At 45.1% G+C, this 14,021-nt stretch overlaps 1 protein-coding gene across 1 annotated transcript in view; it reads right to left on the bottom strand.

Annotated features, from left to right (window-relative positions):
* Positions 1 to 14,021, bottom strand: part of LOC147897883 (uncharacterized protein YJL213W-like) — a 58,332-nt gene that overhangs the window by 12,916 nt on the left and 31,395 nt on the right. Inside the window, exon 2 of the mRNA XM_087380529.1 lies at positions 10,958 to 11,164. Within this exon, the coding sequence (XP_087236655.1) occupies positions 10,958 to 11,164 (207 nt within the window). The remainder of the gene's footprint in view (positions 1 to 10,957; positions 11,165 to 14,021) is intronic.

Here is a 14,021-nt window from a genome sequence, read left to right on the forward strand (position 1 = left end):
CAATGCCATAGTTCTCACTGGCACTTTGCAAAAAGGGCTTTATCACCTTGATTATCATTCAACTGCACCTTCTATTGAAGCATTGGCTATTTCAGATTCACAGCTTGCTGAAAGGGCCATCTCAATTATAGAGCTCTTGCAAAGCTACATTCACAGCAGATGGAAAATGATGTACCTCAGACTCACACAGTTTCCAAACATGTGTGTGAGGGTTGTCTTTTGGGTAAGATGCATCGATTTCCTTTTCAAAAGAATTGTCCAAAACTCTCACAAAGGAAATTGCAGCTAGTACACAGTGATGTCTGTGGCCCAATGAGGACAAATGCCATTGGAGGATACAAGTATTTCATGACTCTCATTGATGATTTCACAAGGTATTGCTGGGTATATCCTTTAAAGGCCAAATCTGAAGTTTTCTTATGCTTTCAGAGATGGCTGAATATGGTTGAGAATGAATCAGAATGCAAGCTTGTCACCCTCAACACAGATGGGGGGGTGAATATATGTCAAAGGAGTTTGATGCATTTCTATCCTCACGAGGCATTATTCACTCATGCACTACTCCTTACACTCCTCAGCAGAATCCTGTTTCTGAAAGAAAAAACAAGACCACAATGGAGATGGCCAGATGCATGCTTAAGGTTGGGTCTTTGCCCAATAAATTTTGGCTTGATGCAGTAATGTGTGCCAACTATGTGCTGAATAGATCACCTACACGGGCATTAAAGACTATCACACCTTATGAAGCGTGGAAAGCCAGGAAGCCTTCACTTTCATACATGAAAGTTTTTGGGTCTCTTGCATATGTTCATGTACCATCTCAGCTGAGACATAAGCTTGATGACAAGGCAATCAAATGCATATTCATTGGTTACAGCCAAGAGAGCAGAGGGTATCGGTTATATCAACCAAATACTGGGAAGATTATTGTCAGTAGAGATGTGATATTTGCTGAACATTCAGCTTCTCCTCTTGTGGACCGCAAAGCAAAGCCAGATATTGACATGTTTGATGCCTTTGAATCTTGGTTACCTCTGCCATCAACAGAAGAGGATTTTGAGCAGCAACATGAGCCTCCTGCAGGCCCTCTACTAAGCAATAATCAGCCACAACCTCATGCTGATTTGCAGGTTACTCTTCCGGCACAGAATGATCCCATTACTCATGATGCAGTCATTGAAGAAAGAGCTGTCAATAGACAGAAAAGGCAAGTTCCCAGATGGCTTCTGGACACATTGAGAGACAGCAAACAAGATCAGCCTTTTGCTGCCCGGACAAGACCAGGGAATAGACAGCATGGTCACTTTCTTGAGTTTGCACTCCTTGCTACAGCTTGCAATGAAGAGCCTTTGTGCCATAAAGATGCTTTTGACAGCAAAGAGTGGATGGATGCATTGAAAGCTGAGTTACAATCTATTGCCAAAAATGACACATGGGAATTAGTAGATCTCCCACCTGGCAAGCATGCCATTGGAACGCGGTGGGTCTACAAATTAAAAAGGAAATCTGATGGCAGCATAGATCGATACAAACCCCGTCTTGTTGCAAAAGGGTATGCCCAACAACAAGGCATTGACTTTGAGGAGACATTTGCTCCCACATCCAGGATTACTACCATTCGATGTGTCATTGCCATTGCAGCCCATCATCATTGGCAAGTGCACCAACTTGACAAAGACCGCTTTTCTTCATGGGGATCTGCAGGAAGAAGTTTATGTCACACAACCTCCTGGCTTTGAGGTTGTTAATTCTGAAAATAAGGTATGCCGGCTTAGAAAATCCCTTTATGGTTTGAAGCAGGCACCCAGGGCATGGCATGCCAAAATTCATGCACACTTACTATCCCTTGGTTTTCAGAATAGTCCCACAGAACCCACTCTTTATTTCCGTGGGAGTAGATCTGATTTTTTAGTGCTGATTTTATATGTGGATGATATGCTCATCACGGGCCCAGATACTCAGCAAATTGCAGCCTTCAAGGCTGATTTGCAGCAGATTTTTGACATGTCAGACATGTGACGGCTCCATTATTATTTGGGCATTCAGTTTGCTCATGTTGAGGGGGGTATCATGATGTCTCAGTCCAAGTATATTGGATAGCTCCTTGATCGTTTTCAGTTTGAGGATTGCAAGCCAATCTCTACTCCAGTGGACCCTGGCTTCAAATTCTCAGCTCATGATGGGAGCCAACCATGTGATATCACTCTTTATCAGCAGGCTGTTGGATGCCTTATTTATTTATGTCACACCAGACCTGACTTGCAGTATGCAGTATCTCAGCTCAGCAGATTCATGCACATGCCCAGTTCACAGCATTGGCGGGCAGTGAAGAGAGTCTTCAGATATCTCAGAGGCACTCAGGATTTAGCCCTATTCTATGGTGATCAGGGTTCACTTACCATGCATGCTGACACGGATAGTGACTGGGCAGGATGTTCCGACACCAGAGTGTCACATACTGGCAATTGTTTTTTGCTTGGAAATTAATGTATTTCTTGGCTCAGCAAGAAGCAACCGACAGTTGCCACGTCTAGCTGTGAGGCTGAGTACAGGGCAGCTTTCACCGCTACAGTAGAGTGTGTTTGGCTTCGACAGTTACTTACAGATCTTGGTATTCGCCAGACATCCTCCACTATTGTCTATACTGACAGCCAGAGTGCTTTGGCCATTGCGCGTAACCCACTGTTTCATGTGCGTACCAAGCATATTGAAGTTCACTATCATTATGTTCGGAAGCGGTTGTCAGCAAGAGACATAGAGTTGTCCTATCTTCCCACAGAGGACAACATCGCACATATTGTTTACAAAGGCACTTCCTCGTCCCAAGTTCGAAGTCTTCCGACAGGCTTTACACTTGGTTCCCTTTGTTACATGATCTGGCATTCCTTGTACATTCATAGGTGGCTATATCCTTTTGGATGAACATGTGCCACCATGACCAAAAACTACCAGGTATTCTAAGACGTTTCCAGAGTACTTCATCCCATCCCATGGAGGGGGGTTTGTAGGCCATCCTCTGGTGGTTCTAGTGATGCCCTATAGGCCATGGTATGTGCCTTGTAGGCATAAGTGTAGGCACTTATAGTGCTAGTGCCTTTTAGGCCACATAGGACACTTAGTCCTATGTGACACCTAGGACACTTAGTCCTAGGTCTAGGTACAAGTACTTTGTACTTGTGTTTTTCATATCTTATCTAAGTTTTGACATGACTACTCTATCGACTCGTCTTGTACCTGCACTCTCTCTCTTCGTTTCGTATCTACACCTCAATGTATCAAGAAGCCATCTGGGAACTTGCCTTTGCTGTCTATTGACAGCTCTTTCTTCAATGATTGCATCATGAGTAGTGGGATCATTTTGTGCCGGAAGAGAGACCTGCAAATCAGCATGAGGTTGAGGCTGATTATTGCTTAGTGGAGGGCCTGCAGGAGGCTCATGTTGCTGCTCAAAATCCTCTTCTAACGATGGCAGAGGTAACCAAGATTCAAAGGCATCAAACATGTCAACATCTGGCTTTGCTTTGCAGTCCACAAGAGGAGAAGCTGAATGTTCAGCAAAGATCACATCTCTACTGACAATAATCTTCCCAATATTTGGTTGATATAACCTATACCCTCTGCTCTCCTGGCTGTAACCAATGAATATGCATTTGATTGCCTTGTCATCAAGCTTATGTCTCACCTGAGATGGTACATGAACATATGCAAGAGACCCAAAAACTTTCATGTGTGAAAGTGAGGGCTTCTTGCCTTTCCATGCTTCATAAGGTGTAATAGTCTTCAATGCCCGTGTAGGTGATCTATTCAGCACATAGTTGGCACACATTACTGCATCAAGCCAAAATTTATTGGGCAAAGACTTGGCCTTAAGCATGCATCTGGCCATCTCCATTGTGGACCTGTTTTTCCTTTCAGAAACACGATTCTGCTGAGGAGTGTAAGGAGTAGTGCATGAGTGAATAATGCCCCGTGAGAATAGAAATGCATCAAACTCCTTTGACATATACTCACCCCCCCTATCTGTGTTGAGGGTGACAAGCTTGTTTCCTGATTCATTCTCAACCATATTTAGCCATCTCTGAAAGCATAAGAAAACTTCAGATTTTGCCTTTAAAGGATATACCCAGCAATACCTTGTGAAATCATCAATGAGAGTCATGAAATACTTGTATCCTCCAATGGCATTTGTCCTCATTGGGCCACAGACATCACTGTGTACTAGCTGCAATTTCCTTTGGGAGAGTTTTGGACAATTCTTTTGAAAAGGAAATCGATGCATTTTACCCAAAAGACAACCCTCACACACATGTTTGGAAACTGTGTGAGTCTGAGGTACATCATTTGCCATCTGTTGTGTATGTATCTTTGCAATAGCTCTATAATTGAGATGGCCCATTCTCTCATGCCGAAGATGACTTTCAGCAAGTTGTGAATCTGAAATAGCCAATGCTTCAATAGAAAGTGCAGCTGCATGATGATCAAGGTGATAAAGCCCTTTTTGCAAAGTGCCAGTGAGAACTATGGCATTGTCATCACGAAGATCATATACTAGGCATCTGTAGCCATCAAAAATTACTCTGAAACCTGAAGTAGCAATTGTTGAAATTGAAATCAAGTTGACTTCAATGCCAGGCACAAAAAGAACATTTGTCAGAGTGACAGGATGGCTGGAAATGGATGTGAGCTGCACATCTCCAACTCCTTTTACAGCAAATGAAGCATTATTAGCACATGTAACAGTCCCCCCTCGAGGTGCATCAGCTAGAGAATGAAACAACTGTCTGCAAGATGTGACATGCTTGGAAGCACCACTATCAAAGTACCAGGACTGAGCATCATTAGCAGTAAAGAGTGCATCAGCTTTGGAAGGATCAAATTAGCAATGGACAGCCCATGCCCAATCATCTTGAAGAGCATGTGCATGTGAAGCATCTGCTGGCTCATGGGATTCCCTAGCATGTGAGGCATTAACTGTCAATCCTGCTTTCTTTTTCTCCGAAGCAATGTGTTTCCTGCTTTCTTTTTCTCCGAAGCAATGTGTTTTCTTCTTTGCCTTATCTGCTGTATTTTTAGATGCATGGGAGGAATTGCAGCTGCTATGCACAGATTTTGGCTTGCCCATAGACTTGGAAGCCTTGCCTCTTCCTGTCTGCTGTGAAGCAAATGCATGATCAGGAATAATGGCTTGTCTGTTAGCTCTACTTTGCTCTTCTTGCAAAAGCAAAGTAACTAGCTGATCAAAAGAATAGTGGTCTGGATTACCCATGGCCACTAATCGAAGGGTTGTAGCAAACCCTTGATATGTATCTGGCAGTCCATTCAATGTGGTACTGACAAGCTGTGAATTTGGCACCACCTCATCAATGTTGGCAAGCTGTTCCATGAGGTCCTTGACCTATGTCAAGTATGCATCCATTGACTCACCTTCATTCATACTGACTTCCTGTAATTGCCTTCTCAAATATGCAACACGAGCTTCATTGCGAATCTGATAGAGAGAAGCCAATTTATCCCAAGCATCCTTTGCTGTCCTGCAAGACCGGATGTGTGGAATAATGATTCTCTTGCATGATAAAGCAATGCATGAATGTGCATTTGCATCTCTTGCATCCCATCTTGACTGTTCTTGAGTTGGAAGAGCAGCAGCAGGAGTGCTAGAGGAAGAGGCATCAAGAGGAGTACCCTTTTGTAGAAGGACCAGCAGTAGAGGCAACCACTATAGCATTGGCTGGCCTCAGATCAGCCCCAGAAACAATATTCCACAAATTCTTTGCAACAAGAATATGTTTCATGAGATAAGACCACATCGGATAGTTGGTGCCATCCAACTTATCATCTTCACGAAGAACTCCAAATAAATCTTGATTGTTCCCAGCCATAGCAAATGTGATACCTTGAAAAAGACTTGAAAACCCAAAGCCTCAAGGCTATCACTGCAAAAAGCTGGCTGTCCCAAAAATGACAGCAAATACCTGCAAATTTCAGACCCAAATCAAAGGGCAAATGCAGATCTGACCCAAATGTGACTGTGACAGGCAATGTTCACTGCAAAAAACAGCAAATTAGGCAAAAGCCCCAAATTTATTGAGGGCAAATAGGCCAAAAAGAGGGCAAATGCAGAAAAGCCCCAAATTTTGCTGAGATTTTGCAAATGTGACCCAATTTATTGCAATCTGACTCAATGTCCTGCAAAAGTGACTCAATGTTCTGTAAAATGACTCAATGTCCTGCAAATGTGACTCAATGTACTGCAATCAAAAAGAAATTGCAGACCAAATCCCGAATCTCTCCTGAAGGTATTGAAAGCCCCAAATTTTGCCAAAGTCCTGCAAGAGACTTCACACGTGCAACACATGTACGGCAGTCTCGAGAGAAGCAATAGTTGTACAGACATCTCAAGTACGATGTACGGCTGTACTGTCAGCTCAAGTACGGCTGTGCGGCTGTACGACCATACGTTGTACCACTGAAGGTACGGGGATCTGAAGTACTGCAGGTACGGGAGATCTGTGTGGGTCAGTACAGACAATACAACGATGCAGGCACTGGTCTATACGGCGGCGCAACTACGGATCGCAGTGTACGAATCAGGTACCACTGAAGGTACGATGACACAGATGTACGGCAACGCGGATGTACGACGACACGCAGGTATGGCGATGTAGTACGGCTACGCGCGATGTAGTACGACGATGCGCGATGCAGTACGGCGACCACTCCTCAGCATGTACGGTACGATATCCGTACGTGGTTGTACGGACAGTACGGAGAAGAGGCACAGGAAGCAAAGCTAGGCTCTGATACCACTGAAGGTGCGTTGAGAAGAGAGAGAGAGTGCAGGTACGAAGGACACGAAGTAGAATAGCCGTCACGTCAAAGTCTTAGATAGATGATAACACACAAGTATAAAGTACTTGTACCTAGACCTAGGACTAAGTGTCCTAGGTGTCACATAGGACTAAGTGTCCTATGTGGCCTAAAAGGCACTAACACTATAAGTGCCTACACTTATGCCTACAAGGCACATACCATGGCCTATAGGGCATCACTAGAACCACCAGAAGATGGCCTACAGGCACTCAATATTAGTTTGTCATGACTCTCGCTTCCAACCATTATTCAATCCAAGATGGGTGGCTATTCTACAAGCATAGACTTTGTGTGCTCAAAGACAAGCGGCAAGCTCTTCTCCATGATGCCCATGACGCCCTCACAGCTGGCCATAGAGGGCATCAATAGCACATTGGAGAAACTCGAGCGCTACTTTTACTCTTCGAAAATGAAGAAGGATGTGTATAGTTATGTGCAGCGATATCAAATCTACCAAAAAGTATAAGTGTCACATCAAAAGGCAACAAGCTTGCTTCAACCCTTACCGATCCCTGAAGGTCCTTTTCAGGACATCACGATGGATTCTGTGGGACCCCTTCCAACATCTGCGGATACGCGAAACACTCAATGTCTAATTATTGTTGATCGTCTTAGCAAATTTTGTATGCTTATTCCATGCAAGAAGACGACCAAAGCAGAAGACATAGCACGCTTGTTTATCAGATATTGGTATTCAATTAAAGGATTGCCACAGACGACCATTACCACAGACAGGGATTCCAAATTCACCTCTAATCTCTAGAGGACCTTGTTCGAAAACTTTGGCACCAAGCTCAAAATGTCCAATGCATTCCATTCGCAAACTAACAAGAAATCGGAGACATATAATCAATTGGCATTTGATATACTAAAATCTTATTGTCATGATGCGCAATCAAAGTGGGAGCCGTATCTTCCACTCATACAGGCCATACTGAACGATACACATTCATCAAGCATTGTTCATACACCGTATGAAGCAGCTTTTGGCAAAAGGTTTTCTTCACTCCTCACCAGGATGATCCCCTCATCTCTACTAAGCAAAGGTTAAAACAGGTGGGCAAGGGATGCCCCAAGCTTTCCTTCAGAACTTTTGGACCATTTGCCATCATTAAGAAGAGCAACGACATCTCCATGAAGTTGCGGTTGCAACACAATTAGACAATGCATAACGTCCTTTGCGTCTTGTGGTTGAAGCCTTATATAGGCCCAACGCTTAGTGATATCACAGATGAGCAGCAACCCAAAGTGATCGATGATGCAGAAGTTTTAGAGCCAGGGCGGATTCTCCTCCACAAATGGAAGCACGGGTCAAAACGACGCATCTGTGAATTTTGCACGACGTTTCGAGATTGAGGGACCCATGAAGCAGTTTGGCTTGATGAAAGAGTTCCAACAGATATGGGTGGACTACTTGGAGGCCATGCATTTACAGGGAATGTCACACTTGGGTGCAAGGTGACAACTGGCTACATCGACAAGTGCTAGTAGATCCCTAGTCTAGGTGATTTTGTCGTATGCCGTGATCCTATTGTGAGCCCTAGTCCGAGGACAGTCAAGCACGAGCTACGTAGGTCAATCTCTCAAGCCTTAGATCAGTCCTTGTTCACTACCCACTAGAAACTCAATAGTTTAGTGTTTCCATCTTAGGATTTAGCTAGGTCTACTTCTCAGCCTAGGGTAGGAGCCTAGAAAGGCCCCCAAGGGCTGGACCAATGTGACCAGAAAACGCGTTACGCCCAGGCAAAATGTGTAGAAACATTTCTAGGCGAAATGTTTCGCCAAAACGGGCAAAATGCCAGTGCATTGGGAGAAACGCCTTGGTGCAAACTGTCTGTTTTTTACTCTTTTGAGAATGCTTACTGTGTATGTGTGTATCTGAGAGCTCTTGAGAGAGAGAGAGAGAGAGAGAGAGAGAGAATCTGGAGATAATTATTTATGTTTGATAGATAATTTATATATAATACATTTTTAAAACCCGTTTCTAGACGAAACGCCTAGCAAAATCTAGAAACGTTTCTAGAAACGCGTTTCTAGAAACCTTTCTTCTGACACTGGGCTGGACCAAGAGAAGAGGACAGGAGCAACCAAGATAGGAGCCCCAAAGGGCCCCTTGAGGCCGCTCCACATCAAGGGAAATGGGCTGGGGGAAGGCACCTTTTATAGGCTGCCTTCTGCCCCTCCCTAGGCAGCCTGGCAGAGTGGTTTCAGGGCCAACCAGTGGACTGGCTGGCCGGTTATTTTAGGCTGGTTGCGCCAGCCAACCAAGCCCCTCCAGCCCCCTATTTGCAGGGGGGCTTGCAGCCTCATTCCTCATCCAATGCCTCCACAGTTCAGCCTCCTTCTCCAGCCCCAGAGCAGCCTCTAGCCCCTCCAAAATTCCCTCCAGGACAGCAGCATACTAAGCAGTCCCTTTGGTGATTCCAAGAGGGTGTCTACGCAGCACCATAGCCCGGGCTTGGAGTAGAGGTTTGGGGTTCTGTTTCAGCAGCTTTCCTTTTCCAGTTTTCAGTTCTTTCTCAGCTCTTTCTTAGCTCTCTTTAGCTCCACATCTCTCGGCTTTCACACAGTTTTCTCAAGCTCCATATCTCTCAGTTTTCCGTCCTCCCTTCACCTCTCTCACTCACGCAGCTCCAATGCATGCCCAGGGACAGCACAAGCCTCTTCTATAGCCTTGCACAGTGGTCTACATTTACCATGTGGGCAGCATCAGGCCTGTCGAAATTCTCAAGCATTCGTGGGTCAGCTCTCAGCATCGAAGGGTTATCCTCGCAGTTGCATTATGTGCTCTCTGAAGGAGCGTTGTTTGTATTTCACAGTTCTCCAAGTATAAAGCAAATTCTTCCCTATTTGGGGAAGGGGTCCCTCAATGGGTACAGGGACCCAATCTGTGTCGTCTACACTTCTCTAACCCTAAAACTCTCTCCCTCTTCCTCTTTGTCGCGCATACACATGCACCTCACAATACGGTTTAAAGAAGGTCTCGCTGAGATTACATGATCATTAACCGTTGCATGTTACATTTATGCAAAGGCATGGCCTGCAGTTGTCTTCTATGAACTCATTGAGCGAGGGATTTGCTGGATGTATAGTCCTCCACCGTAGTTGTTGGCCATTGTTTCAGAGATTCTCTAGGCAAGGAGCTGGGTTCTCTGAAAACAGGCTGGTTGACAGCCAGTTGTCTCTTCTACAATCACCACCATACAGGTTGCTGATTTGTATGGTTGGTTTCTCAAGAATTAATCGAAGGATTTTTTCTTTGGGGGAAAAAAAGAGAGAAAACCATTTAGCAGTTTCCATCTGAATGTCTTATAAATGCATGCCAAAATCACACCGTTCATCTCTTCATGCTGAGTTTGTGAAATTTCAAAGCTTTGACTAGTATGCAGCATTGGTCTTTAAACAAAATGGCAATCATGAAGGAACTCTTTAATAAAAATATCACCAGCATCCATGAGAATTTGAAGTAAGATGATTGCAAAGTTTTTTGTTTTGACTTGATTTTTTCAAATTTCAAGGTCATAAGCGGCCTAATTATACGTTGCTAAGAAGCCTCCAAAATTATCTAAGAAATATACATTATGTGAACCGGAAGGTTTTTTGTTTTTTGGGAAACAAGGTTTCCTTGAACAATCATCGTGTCTCTCAAAATGGGTTACATGAGCATAATAATATAACAAGCGCTATAATTTTGAAAAACTTGAGCAAGATTATATTCAATTACCCTTCAGAATGTAAACATTCTGTTATTACAAATGATATACTGTAATCAAATCATATTGGACACAGAGCAACTTTGTAAGTTAGCTGTATTACGCTCCTTTGAACCTACTCAGTATTTTTATTTACATTTTGGCCATAAATAAGATACCAGATCTCCATTTCCAATGTCCTGCAATTATTTTTCTCTGCCCATACGGTGAAATCTATGGCAGTGTTTCATTTTTAGGTCTTAACAACAAAAGCAGAAAAATTGGGAAAGCTGATGTGAAAGCAACCACGTTAAACTTGGAAAGCGATAGCAAATGCCTGCTCAAGGCAAATTTAGAAGGGAAGAAATAAATCCTTGCAAAAAATGAAGACTTACCTTAGCAAGACCCCAATCACAACCTCCCACATCTCTAACGGTTGTAAACCCACGAAGAAGCATTTTTTTAAGAACTTTTGTTGCTCTTGCAATGACTAGGGATGGAGGAAGCTGTGCAAGTTCATGCAAATCAGCAGTCACAGCTGTCACATGTACATGAGCATCGCATAGACCAGGAAAGACATAACGGCCACCAACATCAATAACCTGCAGAATATTGAGCACTGATTTCATATCGATTTAAAACAAACAATGTAAAAGAAAGCTTACAGCTTGAGTTCATGGAATCCAAAACATCAGATTACTCATGTGAACTCTGTTACTGCTCTCATATGAAGGATCTATTAAGAATATATATGGTGCAGCTCTCTGTGCACACATAATCTAATTTCAGACCTTGTTGTATGTCCTTAACATATACCAATACAAAATCAAATTTTCTGCACCCACCAAAAAACATCAGATTATGCCACAAATCAGAGAACCACAAAAGAAGACCAAGCACTAACCAACTTTAAAGAACAACCTTGCCATGGGGGAAACAAATAAATATTAATTTTGTGTGTGTGTGTGTGTGTGTGCGCGCGTGTGCGCGCACATGTTGGAATGGTCACCTCCCCATCTGTAAGCCCCCATATGAGGAGAGCGTGGGGGAGGGAAACCTAGGGCAAAAGATGCCCAAAGAAGAGAGAGAGAGGGGGCTGCCACATGGGCAGCACACAGGCTGTCATGTGGGCAGCCAGCTAAGGGAACACACCTGTAGTCAAGGTGGCTGCAACAGATGGTGCCAACAACAGGAGCAGATGGCGAGGCATTCAGCATCAGGATCTGGCCTGGAAGAGGTGGATCTGGAACAGCAGACATGGCGGGGTGTCCCAGGTAAAAGGTGCGATGACGTCAGCAATAGTACGGACGTGTACGGGAAGGACATGGTGCCGGCAAAGGGCTGCAGCATGGTGGGGATCTGTGGGCAGGTGTACAGCCTACAATAGGGTCTCCATGAGCAGCAAATGGGGCTGCTAGTGGGCAGTGGCATGCCTTATATAGGGTTGGGCCCTTGCCTTAATTGGAGGGCCAAGGCCCTAGAAGTTTGGGCCAAAGGGCCCCGGTTTTAGAGCCCTTAAAGGGCTGGACCAGCAGCAGACTGGTCGGCCAGTATGAAGCTGACTGGTCTGTTTTTACGACAGGCCCCTGGGCCTATAAAAGGAGGGCCTCCAGACCTCATATATCATCCAACAGTTCAGCAAAAGCAGGAGCAGACAGGAGCAGCCAGGAGCCACTCCCTTGGGCCTCACACTGAGGGTGAAGGAGAGTAGAAGTTGAGCTGCAGACTGAGTTCCCTAGAGGCTGGACCTTGGCTGTCTTCGAGGGCAGCAAGGTGTTGTGATCATCATTCTCTGGAGCAGACCTCTGACAGCAGACAGGAGCAGCAAGAAGGCAAGCCTTGGGCCTATACACAGGAGGTGAAGGTGACCCTGAAGGAGCTGCAGACTGAGCTTGAGTGGCAGCCCACCTAGGCTGGTTTCCAGACAGCAAGGTGGAGAGGATAGTTCTGGACGGAAAGTCTACAGACGCTCGAGGTAGAGCACACGGGCTCAAGTCTAGAGATAGCCAGCAGATAGGAGAAGTACCTTGTGGTAAGATCAGAGGACCACACCATTGGTGGGACTCTGGATCTCTCTCTTTTGTATTGTGTCCATAGTTTTGGACGGAAATATATTATTTTGGTGGTTTCTCTATCTGGCTGGTTCATTGTCTATTGATGAGTCTGCACATCTATTTTATGCACATAAGTTAAGAAGTTTGTGATTCCTCACCCCACACACACACTATGTGAGCTCCTGGGCATTACTATCAGTCTTCCGCTGTGCTTACCCTCTGTTGGGTCATTTCTAACAGCACGCGCCCCTTCGAGAACAGTGCCAAATTGATCTTGATTATGCTTGGCTTGCCTTGCTTCTCGCATGCAATCTATTATTCATGCCTATGGGAAGCATTATTTGCATGATTTGAGAAAAGCGGTTGCAGATACTAAAGTCAACTGTCAAAAGTTGATAGAACTCAGCCATGTCACGGATTTAACTCGTCCTGAGCTTGATTGCTTATATCATGCTAAGCATCTATTACACAGGAATGACCATAGGAAAAATGGGAAACCAAAACCAGGCAAAAGGCCCTTTGGGATAAAGATTGCTCTTCTAAAAAGTTCTTCAAAAGATTACATTATAAGATGCAGGCTCTATATGTTTGTCGGGTTTTGACATTTAATGGTCTTTGGACTTTCTCACGGGCACACCTTGCTCATGTTGAGATTAGGCATCTCCAGGGGTGGCTGGCCGACCAGCTCCCACGCAGCAAGGGGGGCCAGAGGGGGTAGGCTGGCCGACCAGCCAGGCTTTGGCCGACCAGCTGGTCGGCTCAGTTGGCTGACCGACCAGGCTGGTCGGTCTAGGCAATCTGGCCGACTCCCCCCTAGCCTTCCCTATAAAAGGGACTCCTTCCCTTCACATCCCTCACTACTCCTTGCAGCTCCTCCAGGCCCAAGTACACAGCCTGCTCCTGACCAGCCCCTCAGAGCCTCCTCTCAGCTGCGCAGTTGGCTGCCCTCACTCCCGCAGCAGATCTTCTCTCTTCAGGGCTCTTGCCTCCTCGCTCCAGGCCTCTACAGTTCCCTTTGTTCCAAGGTCCCTGCCTCGTCACCCAGGCTCCTTCAGCCTCCTCTTCTCTAGGCTTTTGCCTCCTCAATTCAGGCTTCTCTAGCCTCTTCGCTCCTGGCCCCTGCCTCTTCGCTTCAGGCTTCTCCTACCTTCGTGCTCTCAGGCTGCAGCCTTCTTGAGTCTCCCCCCCTTCTGCTGTTTCAGCTCAGCCTCGTCTGCAGCCTCCTTGTGTTCCCTTTCCTCTGCTTCAGTTCAGCCTCTCCTGCAGCTTCTGGTTTCTTATCTTATTCAAGATATCTTGTATGTCAGTTGCTGCCCTGGTTTAAGGGCTGAGTTACAGCAGATCAGTTGTGGCACATTTTGTTATCTCTAAGCGTTCTCTGTGCGGTTCTATAATTTCAGTTTGT

This window comes from Dipteris shenzhenensis, chromosome 10, assembly GCF_047967505.1.
Source record: "Dipteris shenzhenensis isolate YYH24624 ecotype China chromosome 10, Dip_SZ_1.0, whole genome shotgun sequence".
In the NCBI taxonomy this organism is placed as follows: Eukaryota; Viridiplantae; Streptophyta; class Polypodiopsida; order Gleicheniales; family Dipteridaceae; genus Dipteris; species Dipteris shenzhenensis.